General features: G+C 39.3%; 3 protein-coding genes and 1 non-coding gene across 8 annotated transcripts; 1 reads left to right on the top strand and 3 right to left on the bottom strand.

The window, feature by feature from the left end:
• Positions 1-1,940: 1,940 nt before the first annotated feature.
• Positions 1,941-11,257, bottom strand: btk (Bruton agammaglobulinemia tyrosine kinase). 5 transcript variants are annotated; one of them, XM_068326008.1, is made up of 21 exons: positions 11,115-11,212; positions 9,642-9,688; positions 8,536-8,692; positions 8,263-8,443; positions 7,979-8,137; positions 7,752-7,856; positions 6,717-6,798; positions 6,427-6,543; positions 6,270-6,334; positions 6,002-6,180; positions 5,857-5,919; positions 5,657-5,711; positions 5,485-5,564; positions 5,059-5,186; positions 4,645-4,716; positions 3,960-4,131; positions 3,606-3,825; positions 3,031-3,095; positions 2,606-2,724; positions 2,310-2,467; positions 1,941-2,190 (listed from the first exon to the last, which is right to left on the bottom strand). In XM_068326008.1, exons 5-21 carry the CDS (start codon positions 8,117-8,119, stop codon positions 2,119-2,121), a joined length of 1,893 nt encoding a protein of 630 aa, XP_068182109.1. In that variant the 5' UTR covers positions 8,120-8,137; positions 8,263-8,443; positions 8,536-8,692; positions 9,642-9,688; positions 11,115-11,212; the 3' UTR covers positions 1,941-2,118. The 5 variants fall into 5 exon arrangements, with proteins under 5 accessions (XP_068182109.1, XP_068182104.1, XP_068182105.1 ...); XM_068326003.1 differs by having other exon boundaries at positions 6,418-6,543; positions 11,115-11,211; XM_068326004.1 differs by lacking the exon at positions 9,642-9,688 and having other exon boundaries at positions 6,418-6,543; positions 11,115-11,225.
• A 948-nt stretch (positions 11,258-12,205) lies between these two features.
• rpl36a (ribosomal protein L36A) lies at positions 12,206-14,573 on the top strand. The gene is made up of 5 exons (XM_068326283.1): positions 12,206-12,254; positions 13,284-13,389; positions 13,473-13,540; positions 13,639-13,761; positions 14,494-14,573. The coding sequence occupies exons 1-5, from the start codon at positions 12,252-12,254 to the stop codon at positions 14,512-14,514; spliced, it is 321 nt and encodes a 106-aa protein (XP_068182384.1). The 5' UTR covers positions 12,206-12,251; the 3' UTR covers positions 14,515-14,573.
• A 133-nt stretch (positions 14,574-14,706) lies between these two features.
• gla (galactosidase, alpha) lies at positions 14,707-20,005 on the bottom strand. Its single transcript, XM_068326281.1, has 7 exons — positions 19,753-20,005; positions 18,384-18,558; positions 17,076-17,250; positions 16,864-16,955; positions 16,396-16,557; positions 15,284-15,481; positions 14,707-15,144 (listed from the first exon to the last, which is right to left on the bottom strand). The coding sequence occupies exons 1-7, from the start codon at positions 19,911-19,913 to the stop codon at positions 14,824-14,826; spliced, it is 1,284 nt and encodes a 427-aa protein (XP_068182382.1). The 5' UTR covers positions 19,914-20,005; the 3' UTR covers positions 14,707-14,823.
• A 553-nt stretch (positions 20,006-20,558) lies between these two features.
• Positions 20,559-20,630, bottom strand: trnad-guc (transfer RNA aspartic acid (anticodon GUC)). Its single transcript has one exon. It is a non-coding gene; the product is annotated as a tRNA-Asp (tRNA).
• Between the last annotated feature and the right edge of the window lie 741 nt (positions 20,631-21,371).

Genomic DNA, 21,371 nt, shown 5'->3' on the forward strand with positions numbered 1-21,371 from the left:
GCGGCCTCAACAAGGAGCCCCAAACTTCCCTTTCACCGGCCACATCCACCAGCTCTGACTGGGGGATCCCAAGGCGTTCCAGGCCAGTGTTGAGATATAATCCTTCCACCTGGTCCGGGTCTGCCCCGAGGTCTCCTCCCAGCTGGAGGTCCCACAAACACCTCCTTAGGGAGGCGCCCAGGAGGCATCCGCACCAGATGCCCAAACCACCTGAACTGACTCCTTTCCACGCGAAGGAGCAGCGGCTCTACTCTGGGCCCCTCCCGAACACCAGTGTTTCTCACCCTATTTCTAAGGGAGACGCCAGCTCTCCGCCTGAGAAAGCCCATTTCCGGCCCTTGTATCAACAATCTCGTTCTTTCGGTCATGACCCATCGCTCATGACCATAGGTGAGGGTAGGAACGAAGACTGAACGGTAGATGGAGAGCTTTGCCTCTCGGCTTCGAACCGTTTGCGACAATTGTGCCGAAAACTGTTTCATTACTCGGCGCCCCATTCATGGGGAATGTGGGCGCCCTCTTTGGCGGGGTGCCTGTACTGCAACCACACGACGGTCAATGAGCCCAGAAAACAGCGCTTTGACTTTTCCTGTATTGCATATATTTTCTGAATAAAACCGAATATAATCTAATTCAATGTGTTAATCTTTGCTTGTTATATTGTAGCCATATATTATACGAAATTGTTTTATGACCGTTGGTCCTTGCAGGGTTCAATAAAGCGATAAGATATAGATTACATGTTCATGCATGTACAGTATATTTGATATAAATATATACATATTTGTTCGTGTGCGTGAGTTACATAGGATGATTGGTGTCACTGGAAAAAAACAAGGTCTATGTTGTGAGATAAAAGTCGTGATTCCGAGCACCACCGGCTTCATTCTCACGTCTGGATCAGTAACGCATCATCATTGAAGACTTGTTGTTACTGTACGTCAGGTGGAGGGAACAAAGCCAACACTTCACCTGTAAATTTAAAAATGACATGTGTGTGTTTTATTATTTAATACTGTCTGAGTAACAGAGCCTGAAAATAGGTTTCTCAGAAATTGAAATCTACTTTGTTCGGCGGCACCAGTTCTAAATGTTCCCTGACTTGAGATCTCTTTCTGGTTGGATCCATTGTAAAGTAATTACGACGTGTCAGCGATCGGAACGCTAATGTGATCAATTCAAGGGATATTGACACGATACGCAGCCCACCGCGCTGTTTCATCCATTATAACACGTCTGGGACCGGCCGGTGTTTCGGATCACCCATTGACCACTAAACTGTGTCACCTGGTGAATGGAGGGCCAGTGTCTCACCTGGTGAGGGGGGCGCTTAGTGTTTCGGCGCACTTGTGTGCCACACGTCATCAGTCACGTGGTTTCTACATGTTTGAAGCAGGCTCCAGAGCAGTGCTTTCACATGGGAACGCCCACCGAGTCCGGGGCGTGTATCGGAGCGCCAGAACAAAGCGGACATCACTACGAACAAGTATAACATTCTGGATGGGCCATCTTTGTCCCCCGACATGAATATTCTTGAAAATCCCTGTTGTGATTAAAAGCAGGCTGTCCGTGCTCGAAAATCATCAAAACCTGACTGAACTGGAGATGTTTTGTACAGAAGAATGGTGAAAAAACCTTCAACCACAATCCAAATCCTCATTGGAAGCTGTCATTTCTGCAAAGGGAGGATCTACTAAATATTGATGTTATTTTTGTGTTAGGGTATACACACACACACACACACACACACACACACACACACACACACACACACACACACACACACACACACACACACACACACACACTGTATATATATTTTTTCTTTTCTGGATCCAACTCATAATTCAGATCACCACCAAAACCCAATGTTCACAACCTTTTGAGTAATCAAACTACCAGCCAGACTAAAGGGCTAAACATAAGCTGTTGGGCAGAGGCACCATAAAAAAAACTTTATTTGTGAGACACTAATTTTCAACATCTTATGTGCAGTTTAATGACAGACTGTAAGAATACTTATATTACTATAAGAGGAATAGTATTCTAATCAGTGAGTTCACATCACACATCTTTACATTAAACTGGTGTGGATGCTGGTGTGGATTGTTTTGAGATTTACTGAAGCTCATACAACAAATCCTGAACAGTCAGTACTAGCTCCTCAAAGGTGGGTCTCTCCTCTGCTTTCTGCAAACAAAGCAAAGAAAAGCTGTGAGTTTGGTTTGAAGAAAATATTTACAAAGCAATCATCACTGTTCTAGACTGTTAAATATCCACTGACTCACAATAATATAAAATCCACTTACTTCAAGCCAACAGCTTGTCATAATGCTGTAGACCTTTTCATTGGCCATCTTGGGGCGATAGAGGCGAAGGCCCCTGGACACCTGAGCCACTATTTCCGTGTTGTTAAGGCGTTCATATGGAAGTTGTCCCAAAGTGTACATCTCCCACATGAGAACCCCTGAGTATTTAGAGAAATAACTAATGGGGCATAATAGACATGAGCCTTTTCCTCTCAATAAAAGTTACATATAAAACTAACAAAAAGTACAGATGGCTGCTGAAACATAATGCTGTAGACATGCCAAACTTGACTCACCATATGCCCATATGTCTGACTTGCTGCTGAATTTGCAGTACAGGAGAACTTCAGGAGGAGACCAGCGAACAGGAAATTTGGATCCTGCTGAGCTTGTGTACTCATCATCTAAGACATACCTAAAATATCGGTGGGAGAAGTATCCAAATACTTTACTCTAAAACTAAAATATATATACTATGATGTATACATGTACATCAGTCCCTAAAACATGACTTTAATGTAAAAAGCAGCATCTGTAAAATAATAGCGGTGTAAAAAACAAATATGAGTATTTATCTCAAATGGAAAAAGGATGACACAATATTGGATAAACCAACATAAAAACAGACATTTTCACAATACCCACCTATCATTTTAGTAATGTATTTTATTGGGCTGAAGCGTGCCTGAATGTGTTCTATTATTATTCTGAGTTAGTTTACCTTGATAGTCCAAAGTCTGTCACTTTCACCGTGCCGTTGCTATCTACCAAACAGTTCCTGGCAGCCTGAGGGCAAAATAAATTAAGAATTGTGGTTTAAGTTTAATCATTAAGCACTTACTGTGAATACCTAATGTCAGTATATATTACCATAGTATATATAATGATGTAGGAATGCACTGGCATACAAGTGTGGAGTTAATGCTCTGCAAAGCTTTAATATAACATTTGTTTTTGCATTTACACAGCTCTTCTCTTGCAAATATACTGCTCTCTACAAATGTGAAACACCTTTAACCAACTACGCTACTTTTTTTGACAAATGGAGCTTATCCCAGGACACTTTTCCCGGGAAGTAGGGTAGACCCTGCACAAATCATCAGTTTGTCTCAGGGCCACATAGAAAGACAATCAAATTCACTTTCACACTCTTAATCAATTTACAGTCACTAAACCACTGATATTGCCTGTTTTTGGTAGTGGGAAGAATCCAAAGAACCCAGAGGTATTCACTTAAACAAGAAGAACACCTTAGCACCATAGATGTGTGTAGCTCAGTAGATATGTGTCTCTCACCAGGTCTCTATGAATGTACTGCTTGGACTCAAGATAGGCCATGCCTTCAGTCACGTCTTTACACATCTCGAGGAGCTGGACGGTAGATGGGGCCTGCTTTAGGCCCTCCCTGAGGTACACCAACAGGCAGCCGTTGGACAGGTACTCGGTCACTATATAAATGGGTCTTTGTTTAGTGCACACACCGTACAGCTGGACCAGGTTCTCATGGCAAAGTTTCCTGTTTTGAGCAAGAGGAGGAGATCAGATCAGTTACTTTGCATAAAACCATTGCAGTCATGTCAACTTTTGCAGTTCAGTGGTCACAGAAAGGCATCAATTTAGGCCTAATTATATTGATTTATTTCTGCTTACATCATGATTTTGGCTTCATCTATGAAGTCGTCTTCAGACATGGAGCCCTCTTTAATCTTCTTAATGGCGACATCATGCTGGCCCTGCCACTTTCCATACTGTACCACTCCAAACTGACCATTGCCCAGCTCCTTGATGAAGGTAAGGTCACGGGGGTCAATCTCCCACATATCTGGAACAGACAAGAGAAAATAGAGGTACACTTTCATACGTGCAGAATCTACAGTAGATTGTCATTTTGTAAAAGGTTTTGTTTTGTTTTTTCTTTTCATGCAGATGAGAAGACATCAGTATTATGTACAAATAAAGCTATTACTGTCAGTTGCTTGGTTTAGTTTCATGCCTGGAAGCAGAAGGGAACAGCAGTAGCTCGACTGTGTCTAAAGTCACAAAATCTACTTATCAGAAGTTACAAATCAACATGTCAGCTAGTCCTTTCCTCCTCTGTTATCTTTTGGCAAATTCACTTTGACTGTCATCTGTGTCTTCGTGAGAGTTTGATCAATCTTCTCATCTAACTTTTGGCACCAAAGCACATTTAAAACATACTGGCTCCTCAAAATGATTCTAACTCAAGATCATGATGATTTTACAGAGAGAAACTGCACACGCAGAGAAGTTTTGAAATTGCTCATCACGTTGGTCAGCAGATATTGTCATAAACAAGAGGATTCTTTACTCTTACCATAGCCAAGCCCTGCTGTTGATGGAGGACGAGCCCGGTTAGATACAATGTGTTTCAGCCTGCTAACCATACCTAGTGCAAACACAAGATTTAAAGATATAGTTTTTTCTTTTACTTTACTCTTTTTGATGTTATGTTGATGTACATCTTTTAAATTGCCTCTTACTCCTGTTGAGTCATTTCCTTTTTTCCTGAGAAGTTTTGTTTGTTCGTTTGAACATGTGGTTCATCTTTTTGAATATGTATAGGTACAATAAAAAACACTATCATAAATTAAGTTATTCTCTTTCCAAATGCACTCACAATAACATAATCGATATTAAAATTGTTGGAAAAACTAGAGCAAATGCGAGAGAATTACAAGCTGAAATTTTATCTATGGCATATTCGTATGTCAACTACCTCTGTACTAACCTGCTGCATTGTGTTGGTGATAGTTGATGAGCTCTGAGATGGTGGTGAAATTATGCTTCTCTGCCAAGTAAAACTGGTTCTGTGAGGATGTGCAGATGTTATAATGTCTGCAGCTTCCACCAGGTTCCCTGTGGAGAGATAATACCTACATTTAGTCAACAGGTTTTCATTTTCATGACATTGGAACTGATTATGTATGCATGAGAAGGTAATATGTTCTCAGATATCCATAACAGACTATGGTCTGTCAGCCGCGTGATGAAAATAGTCTGCAGGCAGATTAGTTTTGCATGAATAATTTACATCTGTCTCCCTGTGGCCCGCAGTTTCCACTTTTATTACAAACACTTCTTCTTTTGATAAGTTCACATTTACACAAGAGGATACACTATTAAGGTGGTGCTCCATGCACCAGAGTTTACGCACCCCCCACTTTTGGTGAATAAAGACACTGTATATTTCCCAGTTTTGCTTGAGTCTCGTACCATGAATCCTCCATCTTTGTTCTGGGGAAAAAAACACACACACAAAATCATGTATTATAGGTTTAACAGGAATTAGTCCATCTAAGTTCTTTTACAATAGTTTTTGATTTTACCTCAGTTTTTAACAGCTTTTCTGCTTGGCTGCGGTTCACATTCTTGCAATACCATCTGTAACCATAAATGTGAAAAGATTTTCTTGAATATCGTTTTTGCATCATTTATTGTTTCAGCAATCAAAAATGTTTACTTCTACATGTGGAAAAGAAGAGTAACCTTTAAGCATTAATCTGTTACTAGTGATGGTCATACTCACTCATATCTTTCTAGACCTTCTTCAGTTTTCACCACATAATTACTAGGTATATACCCTTCCTTACTGCAAAAGAAATCACAACATTGCAACACTAATCTCAGCATGGAATTAGTCCTTATATCTGGGGTTATATTTTTTATCTCACCCATATTTGTCTTTTGCTCTCCACCAGTTTGCATCAGACTTGTCCAAGATTGTATACTCTTCATCTCTCCTCAGCTCCAGGTCTTGGGGAGCCACCGGTGTGTAATTATACTGTGCAATGACAGTCATGCTGACAGGTGGTCCAGGTGGCTCAGGAGGTAAAGGTCGACCAGGGGTCTCCTGAGGCAGCAGAAGTTTGTGGATACATCATCAACTATAATTACAAGCAGTCACCTGAAGCATTACTCCGGAGAAAAAAACATATGTACCTCTGTTGGGGTAGGAGGAAGAGGTTTCCTGGACACCCTTCGTCCAGGTGGTTTAAAGGAAAAGCCTATGAATTACATAATTTAAAATACATCATATTTAGCTGACAATTTTTTCAGCTTTAAAAATGAAAGGGAATGTCGTCTTCACCGTTTTTACCATCCAGCACCTTGCAACCCATCGCTTGTTTAACTTCTTGCTGGCAACACAGCCACACGCCATCCATCCAGGAACAAGGATGATACTTCTGTGTGAGATCCTTGTTGAAGCGCACCACTGTGCACAAGTATGGACACCCACATGAACACTTACAGAGGATGTTTACATGGAATTAACATTTAATTTGCTTGTGCACAAAGCAATTTTGTTGCGCAGGCAAAGTTCAGATAGTGTAACTGAAAAGAGCATAAACATCACATACACTTTTGTATTTACATGCATGTACTAACTTTCTTTCAGCTTTTTTATCCACTGAGCCCGAACCTTCTCAGACTTTGCAAAAATGTACAGCGGCCCCTCGTCATACACGATCTGTGTGGCAAAAAGTAGAAATAGAGAACTCATAGATGTTTTTTTTTATTGAAGACTTGTATTATTTCAAATATGAGGATATGAGATGAGATGATTACATTTCCTGCTGTTTAAGGCAGAAACTTTTAAAAGTTGTCATGTATGCTTTCTTGCATGTAAGACAGAATTTTTTTTTTCATGCTACTTTCTTATGGGAGTTAACATAAATGCAAAGGTAGCACCTGTACTGTCACTGAAAGTCCTCGGGTCATTTGGGTAAAAGACATAGTTTCACTTCTCAACAATACACTTTCACATTTAATCAGAGGATTGGGTGGGCACTCTTGTGTTATAGAATCCGCTCTATATAGCCTTTCTGTGGAGGATCAATCATGACTGTAGTAGAATCATTATCAATTTAGAAACCCCTGAGAGAGGGCTGTCAGAACTATTATCATTCATTTTTTGTCAGCCAGGACATAGTTTTCAGAAGAAGCCAGTAGACAAAATTATATTCAGTATTCATTTGAGACATATAATCAGTAAGTTCAAAAAACAACAACAATTAGCTGCTCAGAAATATAACTATTCATAGAGTATTCATAGTATCTATTCAAAATGTAGTACAATTTCGAGTAGCAGATGTTCAATTTATAATACTAACCTCATATAGATTTACATATTTCTTAATATTTTACTTTGAGAAGCAAGATAAAATATAACTCATTTCCTATAGTTTATTATTCAGCATAAAAATGTCAAAGTATGTCCTGTTTCATAAGTTTAACTACTGTAATCAAAGAAAAAATTCTGTTTTAAATAAACTCTTCCTTAGCCCTCCCAACAAGCCCCCAATGAAATTCTATCAACACTTAGTATACATTTGAGATGTCTAGTCGACAGTCAGTACAAAGACAAGTCGACTTTCAGAACGAAGACAAAGATAAACACTAAACATAAGTCAAGGTTTTTACCTGGAATGCATATATGCGGTCCTGCGGTGCATTGGGTTCTGGCTGGACAATCTCTACGCACTTGATCTTCTCAAGGTCAACCGATCCTCTCAAACCTTTCCGCTTCTAATTCAAAGTTGGAGAAACAAACAGCTCTAAGGTTGCCAGTGAGGAGTAATACGAAAAAAGTATAATGAAGTAATATGATGCTATCAATATAAATAATGCAGGCAGTTTTATATACGCACCCCTTTTTCTGGATCAAAATCATAATAGGCTAATTTTTCATTAGTGAGAATGAACCATCTCTCCTTGTAGTTCAAAGGAGAGGTCTTCCTCTTCTGTTGAGATCGCTTGATGAAGATTTCTTCGAGAACACATTCTGACATGACTCAAACAGGATTAGTCTATGTGAGAAAAAAATAGCAATTTATAATTTTATGATATATAATGGCAAGCTGATTTATTTGTGAGTACAAAAACCAAACCACACATTAGCACACTGACTTGGCATAGCAGTTTGCAGACTCACCATTAATGTTGACATTATTAGGTAGTTTTTTTAAATGATCTTACACTTTACCCGTCATAACCTCCACCAAGCAGGTTTTTTTTTTTCCTGCTGTGCTGTTACCAGGATTACACAAATATTTGTGAGGGATTTTGATGAAATTTGGAGGGAGATCTGAGGGGTCTTGTTGCTCTTTGTTTTCCTTTGAAAAGCATTAATTCACAGAATTGAAAACAATATTCTATAGTGAATTAGAGCAATGCCGCCAATGTAATGGAAGACAGTAACCCATACCTATGCAAAGATATGCAGGGACGTGCAGTGTGAGAGTAATCTGAGTGTGACTAGCTGTTTACATAAACCCTGCTTTTAATGTCAGCAGTAGTCTATCGTTGATTATACAACTCTCCAGTCTGTTTCCCCCAAAATACTGTCCTCCTTATCATCACACCTGTGGAGTGACACAAATGCTTTCATTTTTGGAGAATGTGAGTAGTTTGTGGATGAGTACGTCCGCTCAAATTTGTCAGCTGTGTATTATAACTGTTTTAAGCAATAGTTTAATTTTTATTTGCTGGCAAGGAAAAAGTTTAATAACAGAAGCTGCATCAGAGAAAACACATTCATTTGCAACAGAATGTTCTGGTGATTCCATTTCATGCCATATAAATTTAGATGTGACCAATTCTTCTGAAAACACCCATGTGCGCGCACACTTGCACGCACACACACACAGACACACACACACGCACACACACGCACGCACACACACACACACACACATACACAAATGTGCACTCATTAGCTAAACAGCTTAAAACTTAATTAAACTCATGATAAAACAGGCAAGTAATGTCAACTTTAGCTGTTACAGAAACTGATATCACATTAAAAAAGCTATAAACATAGAGTAGATGTATTTCCATCTAGCCAAAGGTGTAGAGGAATACAAAGAAGTCATTGTACCACATTTCCAGGTGAAACGGTGACTATCTGCTCAAACCCATTCTTCTCCCACAGGTGAAGGCTCTTTATCAAGTCAGATGTGTTTACACTTTTGTCAGCCTATTTACAGCTTTGGTACTTCCTTCTGAAACTTAACGGTAATAGCCAGAAGCTTAACACACTCCCTGCAAGTCAAGGGTGAGACATTTCTTCATACGAGACCAATTCTATGTGCTGGTTTGTTTGTGCCGGCATGAGCAGATGGTGTTGTTCCTTATTCTGCAGGAGACTGCTTACTGTCGACAGTCATTGCTGTTTAACTTGTAGAGTTCAGATCAACAAACAAGATATCATCCTCTCTGTCTTTGTCTCTAAACTATCCACTTGTATGCCACTTTATAACAGCCACAAAGAGGGGATATTTTTTCTATCATTTTTAAAGGGAGTTGACTCACAGTAGCTGACACAGAGAAACCCATGGGGAAGTTGCATCAGTGTTGTACTGCAACATAAAGGGAGAAATGAACCAGATGCACTCTAGCATAACATTATCTGTCTGAGTCTTTCACTTGCACAATGTGAACACATCCTAAATACAGCTAAACATCCTAAATATTGCTTGCTTTTATACATCATTTAGACTCAAATGACACAACCTACAATACTCACCTGTTTAGGTTGTGCAGAATTTGCTAGCTACTTAACACATGCATCTTCCCTCAACCAAGCGTTCCTTAAGTCAATATAAGGAAAATTGCTTGAAGTTGTCCTATGACAATGTGAACGTTTCTGAACTGTACCTCTTATCTGGATCTTTTACCAGCTTTAATGTGTTCTGTCATGGCCGATGCACCATTCTTCCCCTGAGCTGTCTTCTTAGCCCCTTTAACTGACTTTTACAGGCTTCAAACAATAAAGCAAGGAGCTCAACTACCAGCCAGCCAAAAAAAAGTCAAGAGAAGCCAGTCGGTTATATTACTGTAATCATTTTTATGTCAATAAATATCTAATCATTATAATAAACAACAGACCATAAATGCAAATATAATGTCACCATGTCTTATATTAATTGACGTCAGAGCGATGGGTAACTAATCTTTGTTTCTTAGAAATAATTAGCAGCTGTTTCACTGCCTCATTGTACCACTTGACAGTTCAGCATATATTAAAATGAAATTTCATTTACATAAGGTCTAAAGTGTAATGAACATGTGAATTGGTATAGAGTACCCTACAAGTTTTGTCATGTGATGATTGCTATGTATGACACAGCAAAAATAACCACATCGTGAAAAGCCTTGTTTAACAGGAACTCGTCACAATGTTCCTTTTCATGTTTCCTGACAGATAAGAGGTGTTTAAAAGAAACCACGCATTTCTTTCATAATAAGAGAGTCACATGGACGTTTCATCAAACATATGAAGATACCGCATTAATTAAATTTTGCTTTGTGGATGTCGACTTTCAAAATACGCAAGAGGGGAAAGCATCCAGGCCAAGGTTAGAGAAAATCAATTTAGGGAAAAACTTTCCACTGTTAAGTATTGGAGTGTTTCCTAATTCACAGGATGCAAACATTAACCTGACATAGATTATTAACCGCAAGTCACTACTTGTGAAAAAACATGCAACAAGTACAGCGGAACACAGATACCATCTTTGTAGACCAAAGACTTTCAACACATAATGTGTTTTTGACTCATGTATCAGTAGCTCTGTAGTGAGCACATTTAATTAAGGATATACAAACCAAGCAAATAATGACTTTCAATATCAAAGCTTGCTCAGATCTGCAAAGTATAGTACTCTTAATTTTGTTCTTTCAAATGAAACACATACTGTACATACAACTTATCATCACACTACTTAAGTGTGCAAATGACTACAAAAGTGCATCTTGATCGACATCAAGAGCTTTCTCACTCACCCTGACTCCCACAAAAGTCCAGCATGAGAGATAGGTATAGATGCTGAAGCTCGATGCAGTGACATGAACCTGTACCTCAGTCGCTTGGCGTCCATAGAATGTGTGTTAGGCTGTTTTGCAAGAAATGTTAAACCCTCCCAGATAGAGGAATCAACCTCATTTACTTCCTCTTTTTGTTCCTGCTCATTTTCATATCAGACCTCTGGACAGTTTGGGTGATAGGAGAAGCAAGCTACACATTAACACCACATTTGCATACCGCATAGTTTAAGCTGTCATTTAGAAGGATTTCTTATTCATGTGACTACCAATTAGTTGAGTGGCAGAACAAGAAGTGAACAAACCTCAAACTTTTACATTAGAAAGTCTTTTCTTTTTATTTTACAGAGATGAATATTTCCTGGCTTTCCCTTACAGTTTGAAATCCTCTTGGTATCCATACCACTGACTGGAAAAGAGATAGAAATGTTATGTGATCACCCACACTTGTATGATATTTTTGTTTACGACATACCGGGAAAAATTGTCAACATATTTTGATGAAAATTTTTTGGAAGTGGAGTTGATTAGATTTTCAGGCAGTTCTAGGTATGGAAGTTCACTTGTCATTTTATAGACTACTTTTCTTGTTTTACTTCCTCACATACACAGAAATGTTATTCAGCTTGAAAGTTTACTCTTGGCCCCTCGTTGTTATCTTGTCAGAGATCCTTCAAATTTATTTAAATACATAGCTGCATGCTGTGTGTGTGTGTGTGTGTGTGTGTGTGTGTGTGTGTGTGTGTGTTTAAAAAAAGTTATTTTTTTCTATGGGAAATGATACTGTTTGATTAATTGATGATTGAGCTGCACTGTTACTGTGTGCCACTATAATCCCATTTAAAACTAAAACTATGAAAAATGGTTACAGCTTGTTTAAAGCATATTTACAATCTGCTGCATACTAGGAGAGCACACTCCACATGCCTTAACGAGTTTAGGTTTTAGAGAATCTTTCGGGTGCTTTCCAGTCGTTTAGTCCTCCTAGAGTGGATCGACGCTAGGGGGCAGACTGTACAATTTGCTAACTACTGAAAACTACATGAGGATCTCCTTCCGCTGCTGGCTTCCTCTTTTCCTCTGCATCGGGTCGCAACCATGGTATGAAGCCATTACACGGCTACACTTTATAGAATCAAACTCAATCTTACCGATTTTAAAGTCATCATTGCTTGTGGTTAACTGTAATATGTCAACAATATACCAGTTCACCGAGTAGTGACAGTATTAAAGTCTATTACGCACATAACGTACTATTATTGCCCTTCTGTAATGTCGGCTTGTTTATGGGGATTAGCTGGTGGTAGGTGTCCTCACGCCCCTCACTACCCTTTACTTTCATGTGTTTTGAAGGTAAAAGTGACCATTGTGGTTAGCACCAGTGTTGTAACATTTAGATACGCTGTGAACTGAAATGAAGTGGCGCTAATATGTTCGCTAACATGATAGCTTGCTAGCAAACGTCACGTAACAGTAAGCGATAGTGATGAAAACGACTTGATTTTCTTTCGAAATGTGTCAACGTACGTCTGTATTTAAGTTTCTTAGAATAAAATTTGTTTTGCTGTGGTCGTCTTCACGTTTTGGCTTTTCCCGTCAGGGGTCACCACAGCGAATCAGTGTCCTCCATCTAACCCTGTCTTCATCCTCTCCTCTCACACCAACTACCTTCATGTCCTCTCACTACATCCATAAACCTCCTCTTTGGTCTTCCTCTAGGCCTCCTGCCTGGCAGTTCAAAACTCAGCATCCTTCTACCAATATATTCACTATCTCTCCTCTGGACATGTCCAAACCATCTCAGTCTGGCCTCTCTGACTTTATCACCAAAACCTCTAACATGTGCTGTCCCTCTGATGTACTCATTCCTGATCCTATCCTTCCTGGTCACTCCCAGAGAGAACCTCAGCATCTTCATCTCTGCTACCTCCAGCTCTGTCTCCTGTCTTTTCCTCAGTGACACGGTCTCTAGACCAAACAACATCGCTGGTCTCACCACAGTTCTGTACACCTTTCAGTTGACATTTGTCGCCGTCAACAGTGACAATGATAATGCAACACACTAGCGTTGGCTGTTTTTATTACAAATTTGTTTGCACTCAACTAACTAGTGTATCATTTATTGTTCAGGTGAATGTCCCAAAGACCCGCAGGACTTACTGCAAGAAGTGCAAGAAGCACCAACCCCACAAAGTTACCCAGTACAAGAAGGGAAAGGATTCCCTCTATGCCCAGGGTAAGTAACCCCTTGCTAATGAGTGGTTGGCTTTGAGTCTAAAGCGAGCTCTAGCTTCATATCAAACTGTACGTGTTCTGCAGGTAAGAGGAGATATGACAGAAAGCAGAGTGGTTATGGTGGTCAGACGAAGCCCATTTTCCGAAAGAAGGTAAGGCTGGATTTTTATTGCAGTTTCATCCGTCAAGTAGATTGAATTGTGTTTATTTGTACAATCATAATTGATGATGCACGTGCCATTTTTTTCAGGCTAAGACTACCAAGAAAATTGTGTTGAGACTTGAGTGTGTGGAGCACAACTGCAGATCCAAGAGAATGCTGGCCATCAAGAGATGCAAGCACTTCGAGTTGGGTGGTGACAAGAAGAGAAAGGTAAGTGATATATATGTTTAGCAATATCACTTCTCTTAAGGTGCACTGCATGCCATGTGCTTCTCAGAGTGCTTGTGATCATGTCAAATAGTGGAAATGGTCCAATAAATCATTGTTGGGTGCCCTGTCTTTAACTATAAAGTCAGATTAGCAGGAAGTAATCACATACAAAATTTGGATATAACAAATGTTTTATCTAGTTAATAAGTAGGTCACATGTTGAAATAACTGATTAGAAACCTTCATGAAACTCAATAATCACCAAGAATCACTGTTCAACCATTATCTTGTAAACGTAATTATATATTTACCGTGGACAAAGAAGAAAAGGGTCAGCTTCATTTATGTGCAATTTCAGGAAGATGCTCTTGTGGTGGATCCTGAAATTTTACTGTTGGATATTACTGGATGAATAGACCAAATACACAATATGCATGAAGCAGTTTTTTCCTCCTAATTTCTTTCCCATTATTCACTCAGTGGGGTAACATTTACCCTGAAATTTCAAATCAGAATGATGCTACATACGATATTATTCAACTCCAAGTTACTCCAAACTCTTGAAATAAGATAATGAAATCAAACTGTCAAAACCTTGCTATTTGAATGCAATATAAAAGCTTACAATAAAAATGTCCATTGACACTTGGTGAACCAACAGTCATTGACACTTGAATGTTAAACTGCTTGAATTTAATTTTTTAACTTAGGTTCTCGTCTGTTCTCTTCCAGGGCCAGGTCATCCAGTTCTAAACTGTGGCACAGTTTTCTGGAAGAACTCATCACAATTTTCAATAAATGTGTTAAACATACTTTAGAGTTTGACCCTTTATTTACATCTTTCACTACACAGGAGTACATTGTTTTCTCTGGAAATAACTTTTATTGTGCACACATAGGCTGAAAAATTCAAATCAATGTGCAAAACAAAATTCCATAATGCAAGATGAATTAAATGTTAGTAGTAAGTTGATTCAAGTAGTCCCTTAAGACAATAACACACTTCATTTTTAAATGTAGAAACATTACAATCAGCATCTCAAGCACATAAAAGGAGTAGGACTACAAAATGATGGTGGGTTTATGTTTGATGGTGTCCTCAAGGTGCCACTTCTTAAACCGCATCAAGTTGCTGATAGGACTGATAATAACAAGAGCCGTACCTGAAGGGTTGACGGATACCTTTGTGTTTTGATATGTCTGGATATTAGTTTTGTGCTGAGGCAGGATCTGTGACACCATACACTGAGGCTCACAGACCTTCCAGCCAGGAGCCTCTTCAATATTGAACACTCTAGGACCTCCAATCTCCCTTGTGTTCATTATAGCAATGGCCAGTCTTTTGTCCGACAGAGGCCTCTCCCATACTTCAAAATCATTCACCTGTAAAGGAACATTCATACTTCTGACTATTTTGGAAAATTTCTAATTCTTACTGCCAGTTTTGATAGAAAGCATTTAGGATTTCAAAAACTACCGGTACAATTAAAAGGCGGCGATTATGTTTTTACTTCTGACCTACCTTAGCAGTGAGAGATCCTTGCTTTCCCATTGGATCTTGGTTTATGGCAATGATGTCCCTGTTCTGCAGCAGGGCTTTGGAGCGTGGACAAATGTCCCTCAGGTCATTCGACATGAGCAGAGGGGCTGCCATAATGGCCCATAAAGCCATCTGAGACTCCTGCTGGTTGTGACTCAGGCCAAAGTTGCCAATTATGAGCTGAAAACATGGAACATTTTCAGTGCAATTAAAATAAAGTTGGGACTCGTAAAAACAAAGATTTGCTTGTGAACTTCTTGCTGACTGGCTTTTTTTTATTCATCAGCACCTACATTTTAGCCTGGTTCTGTTTAAAAGAAGCGAATCACCACCTAGCCATGAAAAAAAAACTTCTCTCTTCGGCTTTTTCCTCCATGGGTCGCCACAGCAAATCAGTTTCCTCCATCTAACCCTGTCTTCTTCATCCTCTCCTCTCACACCAACTACCTTCATGTCCTCTTTCACTACATCCATAAACCTCATCTTTGGTCTTCCTCTAGGCCTCCTGCCTGACAGTTCAAAACTCAGCATCATTCTACCAATATATTCACTATCTCTCCTCTGGACATGTCCAAACCATCTCAGTCTGGCCTCTCTGACTTTATCTCCAAAACCTCTAACATGTGCTGTCCCTCTGATGTACTCATTCCTGATCCTATCCATCCTGGTCACTCCCAGAGAGAACCTCAGCTTCTTCATCTCTGCTACCTCCAGCTCTGTCTCCTGTCTTTTCCTCAGCAATTTTTTTCTTTTAAAGGATCGATTTCATAAAGTGGTCAGAAGTTAATATATATGCTGATAGTTTGAATTTATTATCTTTGGACATTGCAAATTCCAATGTTTGCTAGCTGAAATGTTACCATACTAAGAGCGATACCAAAGTTTTAATCTATTTTTGTGACAGAAAACTGTCAGTTGATGTTCTTAATCTTCTAAATATCAACCTGTTCCAACTGTTAGAGCTCCACTACAGCTTCAAAATGCAGCTCTGAGGCTCTGACAGTGAGGTTTTTAAAATGCTAATCAAACAGCTACATCTTGGTAGATGAAGGCCGGTGGTTTTATGCTGTTTGAGGTCAAAGAGAGGTGGGTACCATATCGGGGTCATTCCAACCTCCAGGGCCAGCTGAGGGGGTAATGATGTCCTGATGAGAAGCAGTCCAGGTCAAGATGGACTTGACAGAGCTCCATGAGTCGTACACGTCATTGAAATTGCGCCAGTGGTTGCATGTCTCACGGATCACTGTGTAGTTGGGCTGGAGGCAAAGAAGTGCTTGTTTATAACATGTGATGCACTGTTGTCATACAGCTGATCAACATTGGAAATATTAGTTTTTATTTTAGCAGCACAGTCTTAACACCATAGAACACACTAAGGATGCCTTTTAGATATTTTCTTAAATTGAATATAATTTTGCTCTCGCGTGATGCATTTGCCAAAGAAATATTTTAATGTGATATGAAAAGAAGCATTAAATGTTTTATGTTTCAGCATAAAAAATGATGGAATCAATCTAATAAATTGCCATTTTTATTTAAAACAAAAACAACTTATTTCTCACCTGTCGGAGAGGCCACTCGTACAAAGGCCACTCACAAGAGTACAAGATATGTCTTCCTGTTTTGTTTAGTGCTTTTGACATGTTCATGTACCCTTAAGCAGAATAAAAATAATAAAGAAGTGGAATTATAACCTGCATGTCACCTTATCTGTGGAGAGTGGAGATTCAATTGTAAAATATTCTGAAAAAACAAGTAAACAAACAAACCCTACCTTCTCCCAGTAAGGTTTTGTCCATGTAGCAGCCATCAAATTTTAGTAGATCCACATCCCAGTCTGCAAATGTCTGAGCATCTGTCTCATAATAACCAAGACTGCCAGGGTATCCAGCACATGTCTGTTTCCCCACGTCTGCATAAATACCCAGCTTCAGTCCTTTAGAATGGACCTTTAAAACAGAACAATACAATAAAAATATTTAGAAGCACTAATTGCAGTTTTGCTTTTGGCGGCAAGTTGGTATTATCTACCGGTAGGGGGCGATGTTGTACAGCTATTAAAAAAACGCTTTGCTTCAGCCAGCCTCAAAATATCGGTATGTTTCCCGGTGAATGTTACATTTCAGCTGTCACAGTCTTAAAGTCCAGAATGTTTCACTACATCGTTACTGCAGAGAAGAGGATGACTGGCAGCATACTTTCACATATAAGACAGCATGTGTCTACATCTCTACCTTTGCTCCAGGTGCTGGATTTCTATGTGTTATGAAATCTGAGACACCACTGCCCCTCTCCCTATCATTACATTTTTTTAAAAAACTGCAGTTTGGCTCAAATGGATGCATAATGGACAAGTCATCAATTTTACTTTGGAGGTTATTTTTCCAGGGCTTGTCAAGGATTTCTAAACATAGATGTGTCGCACCACAGGTTTGTTACCCACTCAATGTCATATTGCAAAAATGTGAGTGACATAATTTATAGATATACTGCACATCCCAATATGACATTCATAATGAAGCCCAAAGAATGTAAACTATTATAAAAAGCAGACCACAGTCTGACTATGACAAGTCTACCTTACTACCTTAATCAGTGGTAGTATTAGAAATTTGTAGTAAAACAATTTGTTGTCAAAATTATTATTTTTTGTCTAGACAGGATTCCAAACCAAAATATGTAGCGGAAAAAATTCTCATGAAAGCTCTCTAGACTTTGTCACTTGTCAAACTGTTAATACGTGATGCCATTGTTTAATTTCCGTCTCATTAAAATGTTGATTTTTGTGATCATCTGATTATGTTCCAAATATCAGAATCAATTATTCTTACTTGTGAAAAAAGAAACTGTTTTAAAAATCTCTTAAATCACCATTGCATCTCTTCTGAACCCATTTGAATTTAAAAAATGTCATTTCCATTGGTGAAAACTAAATTACTTCTGGTCAGCTCTACCGATGAAATGTTAAACAGTCCATCATATTCTCAAATACTTCTCGCCTTTCTAGTCTATCTGATCTCATCTCTCTTTGATGTCTAAAGAGGGGTGACGGCATTTGCTTCTTTTATTTCCTACCACTCACATAGTCAGCCAGCTTCTTGAGGCCCCCAGGGAATCTGATTGGGTCTGCTTGCAGGCGGCCCTGGGCATCGCGCTGGTGGGAGGGCCAGCAGTCATCAATGCAGACGTACTCGTAACCTGCCTCTTTCCAGCCCTCCTTTACCATCATATCCGCCATCTGCATGAATAGATGTTCACTGCCAGAACAACAGGAGAAAGGCAGAACTGATACAATCATTTGTTTATAGCCATTGTTTTTCACTGGCCCTTCCCATGTTAATAAAAGACCTCTCAACTGCAGGGTGTGTGAGTTCCTTTGCAATGTTCTTTGCAAATTGATATTATTGTTTGTATCATTGCTCATTTCTTGTCATTAAAACCACCCGGTTTCTCAGACAATCTGGGGTGGTGCAAATCAGACCAGATAAATGAAAATTTATCCAAGGAGTCCTTGAATTACACAATAAGCATAATAATTATAGCATAGTAATCACAAACAATAATGCAATCCATATGCAAAATAATTTTTACATGTGCCTTTCTTATCAGTTTGAAATTCTAATTATGAGATAAGTCAGAATTCCAACATAGGGATATTTTTTTGAAGTCAATGACCTGCAGGGATGTAGCTAGACCCATTCTACTGCAGCCCGTACCTCATTATTGATCCGCTCTGCCTCAGTAAAAGCTCACATTCGAGTTTAAACCACCTCCCGCGTTTAGCTGGCAGCTGATTAATGATTAATAATGGAAAATAATCAATATTTTTACTCACAGTGGTACAGCAATGCAGCTTTTCAAAATGTAAGCCCTGATACAGATAGTTTATAGTCTGGGTACTACACATCACATTTGTGTATGCTCAGCATAAATGTTGAGCTGCTCTACTCAGCAGTATGCATTCACTTTCAAATATGAATCATAGTTATGACAACACAGCAGGACTAAAGAAACTATTTTACACCAAGCAGATTATTTAATTTTGATGATGAAATAATATGGCTGGTATAGCTAACCTAGTTGCAGGTCTATAACATGTAAAAACCTGGAGGATAATTTGGATTTGCAGGTTACACACTTGGGGTTGTGGGTGTTACAGAATTGCTTCCGTCATTAAGAGCTGAAAAAATTACTTAAGTATGTAATGGTTCACTAAGAGTGTAGATGGCACACAAATGGAACTAAACAACGGGACACCAAATCTAAGCCATTCTTTATTGAGTTTTGTGACTGAATTAGGAATGAAAGATAGTTTGAAGGAGTTGCGGTAAGACCACGAGTGACAGTAGCAAGAGTTAGGTACTTGTGAAATGACAACTTTCATTGTGCTTTAGCTTACAATAGTGTCAGACTGCTGAATCACAGCCACCTGACAGCTCTCTGACGCTCACCTGATGCAGTTATCCGGGTCCTTGTCACAGTCGGTGTTACACATGAATCTCTCCCAGTGCAACCAGCCCATTGTGGGTTTCAGCGCCAGTCCATTATCCAACGCTTCAGCAGCAGGACTGATTAAGCCGACAATGCCCAGGAGAAACACAAGGCTGCACATTTTTATTTATTTTTTGTTGTTAAACTCGACAGTGTCGGGCCAACACTACTCAGCTACAATGACAATAAGTGACGGTATTTATATCTGGGCCCATTTCCTAGTGGAATCCACCGTCAGCCCGCCCCTACCATGATTGATGTAATTTTGGACCAATGAGATTAGAATGCGTCTATATCTGTCCAATGGCAGTACACACAGAGTAGGTCATCAGAAACAAGGAAGTGTGAGCGTCCAGATGAAAACATGGAAAGTCAGCGGCCGGTTTTGACGTTTAGTCATTATTTTTAGCACAATGGGTTGCCATGTTAATGCATGGTCTAGTTGTTTTAGAATCTTGTTTATTTAATGACTCAAACAAAAAATGTCCAGTCTTGAGATTTATTTTTTTTTAAATTTTATATACTCTAATGATCTCCAAAGGTAAATTAGATCATTAGATCACTTACATGTGTAGTGTGTACATGCCCTGTAACACACACACAACGGGCCTGGGCTGCATTGGGGGGGGGGGGGGAAGGAGACACCCCCCACTGTCACTTCACACTCCCAAATGAGTGGGCGGGAGTGGGAATAGAACCGCCAATCTTGTGATGATTGGACGAGCCGCTCTACCAACGGATCCACTGCCGCCCACAAAACGAGGAACTCCCCGTCGGGGAATCGAACCCCGGTCTTCCGCGTGACAGGCGGAGATACTGTCCACTATACTAACGAGGAAGTAGGAGCAACACATGTGTCATCTCCTTAGATAGAGGATAGCAAAACACCAGCGTTTGTCTTCGCTCTTTGTGCTACAGAGAGACATCAGTATCGATCATTGTCTCAGCAAGAACCATTTCAGCTTCTTCTGTGCGTCTGTAAACCTGTATAGTCTCTTTAGGACCTCAAAAACAACGTTGTTTTCACGTTTGTGGTCATTTATTTTGCTGCTAATAAAGGTATGAAAAAGCTATTTAGTCCAAGGAGTTGAACTGTCTTAATAAAAATAAAAAAAGGAACATTAAGTTCTTCACAAAAACATTTAAAAAAAAATCACATTCACCTTTCCTACAAAGAGTCAACATTCTAACTATTCTTACCGTAAATCTGTTGTTTTTGGGGATCAGGTGCTTGGTATTAATTCTGCATTTTTTTAAAGTCAAAGATTAAAAAAAAAAATCCTCAGTATTGCATGCTTTGGTTTGGGATGGATCATGACCTAGTGTCCGAAACAAAATCTTGTTTTCAGCTAAGATTCTCAACCATAGACACAAAAGCAGCAGCTACTATATAGATTTATTTTCACTGCAGTAACGAAAGAAATAAAATTGCCCAATTTATCTCATTGTTCCCTGAAGTGCCCTCACATCAAAAATGCCATACACTATGAGCAATAAGGAAATTATAATTGAATATACATATCAGTGATACCTCAAGCTATGTATTATTGCTAGATCAAAGAAAACTAATTTGTCTAGT

The sequence above is a fragment of the Antennarius striatus genome, chromosome 10 (genome assembly GCF_040054535.1).
Source record: "Antennarius striatus isolate MH-2024 chromosome 10, ASM4005453v1, whole genome shotgun sequence".
Classification (NCBI taxonomy): domain Eukaryota; kingdom Metazoa; phylum Chordata; class Actinopteri; order Lophiiformes; family Antennariidae; genus Antennarius; species Antennarius striatus.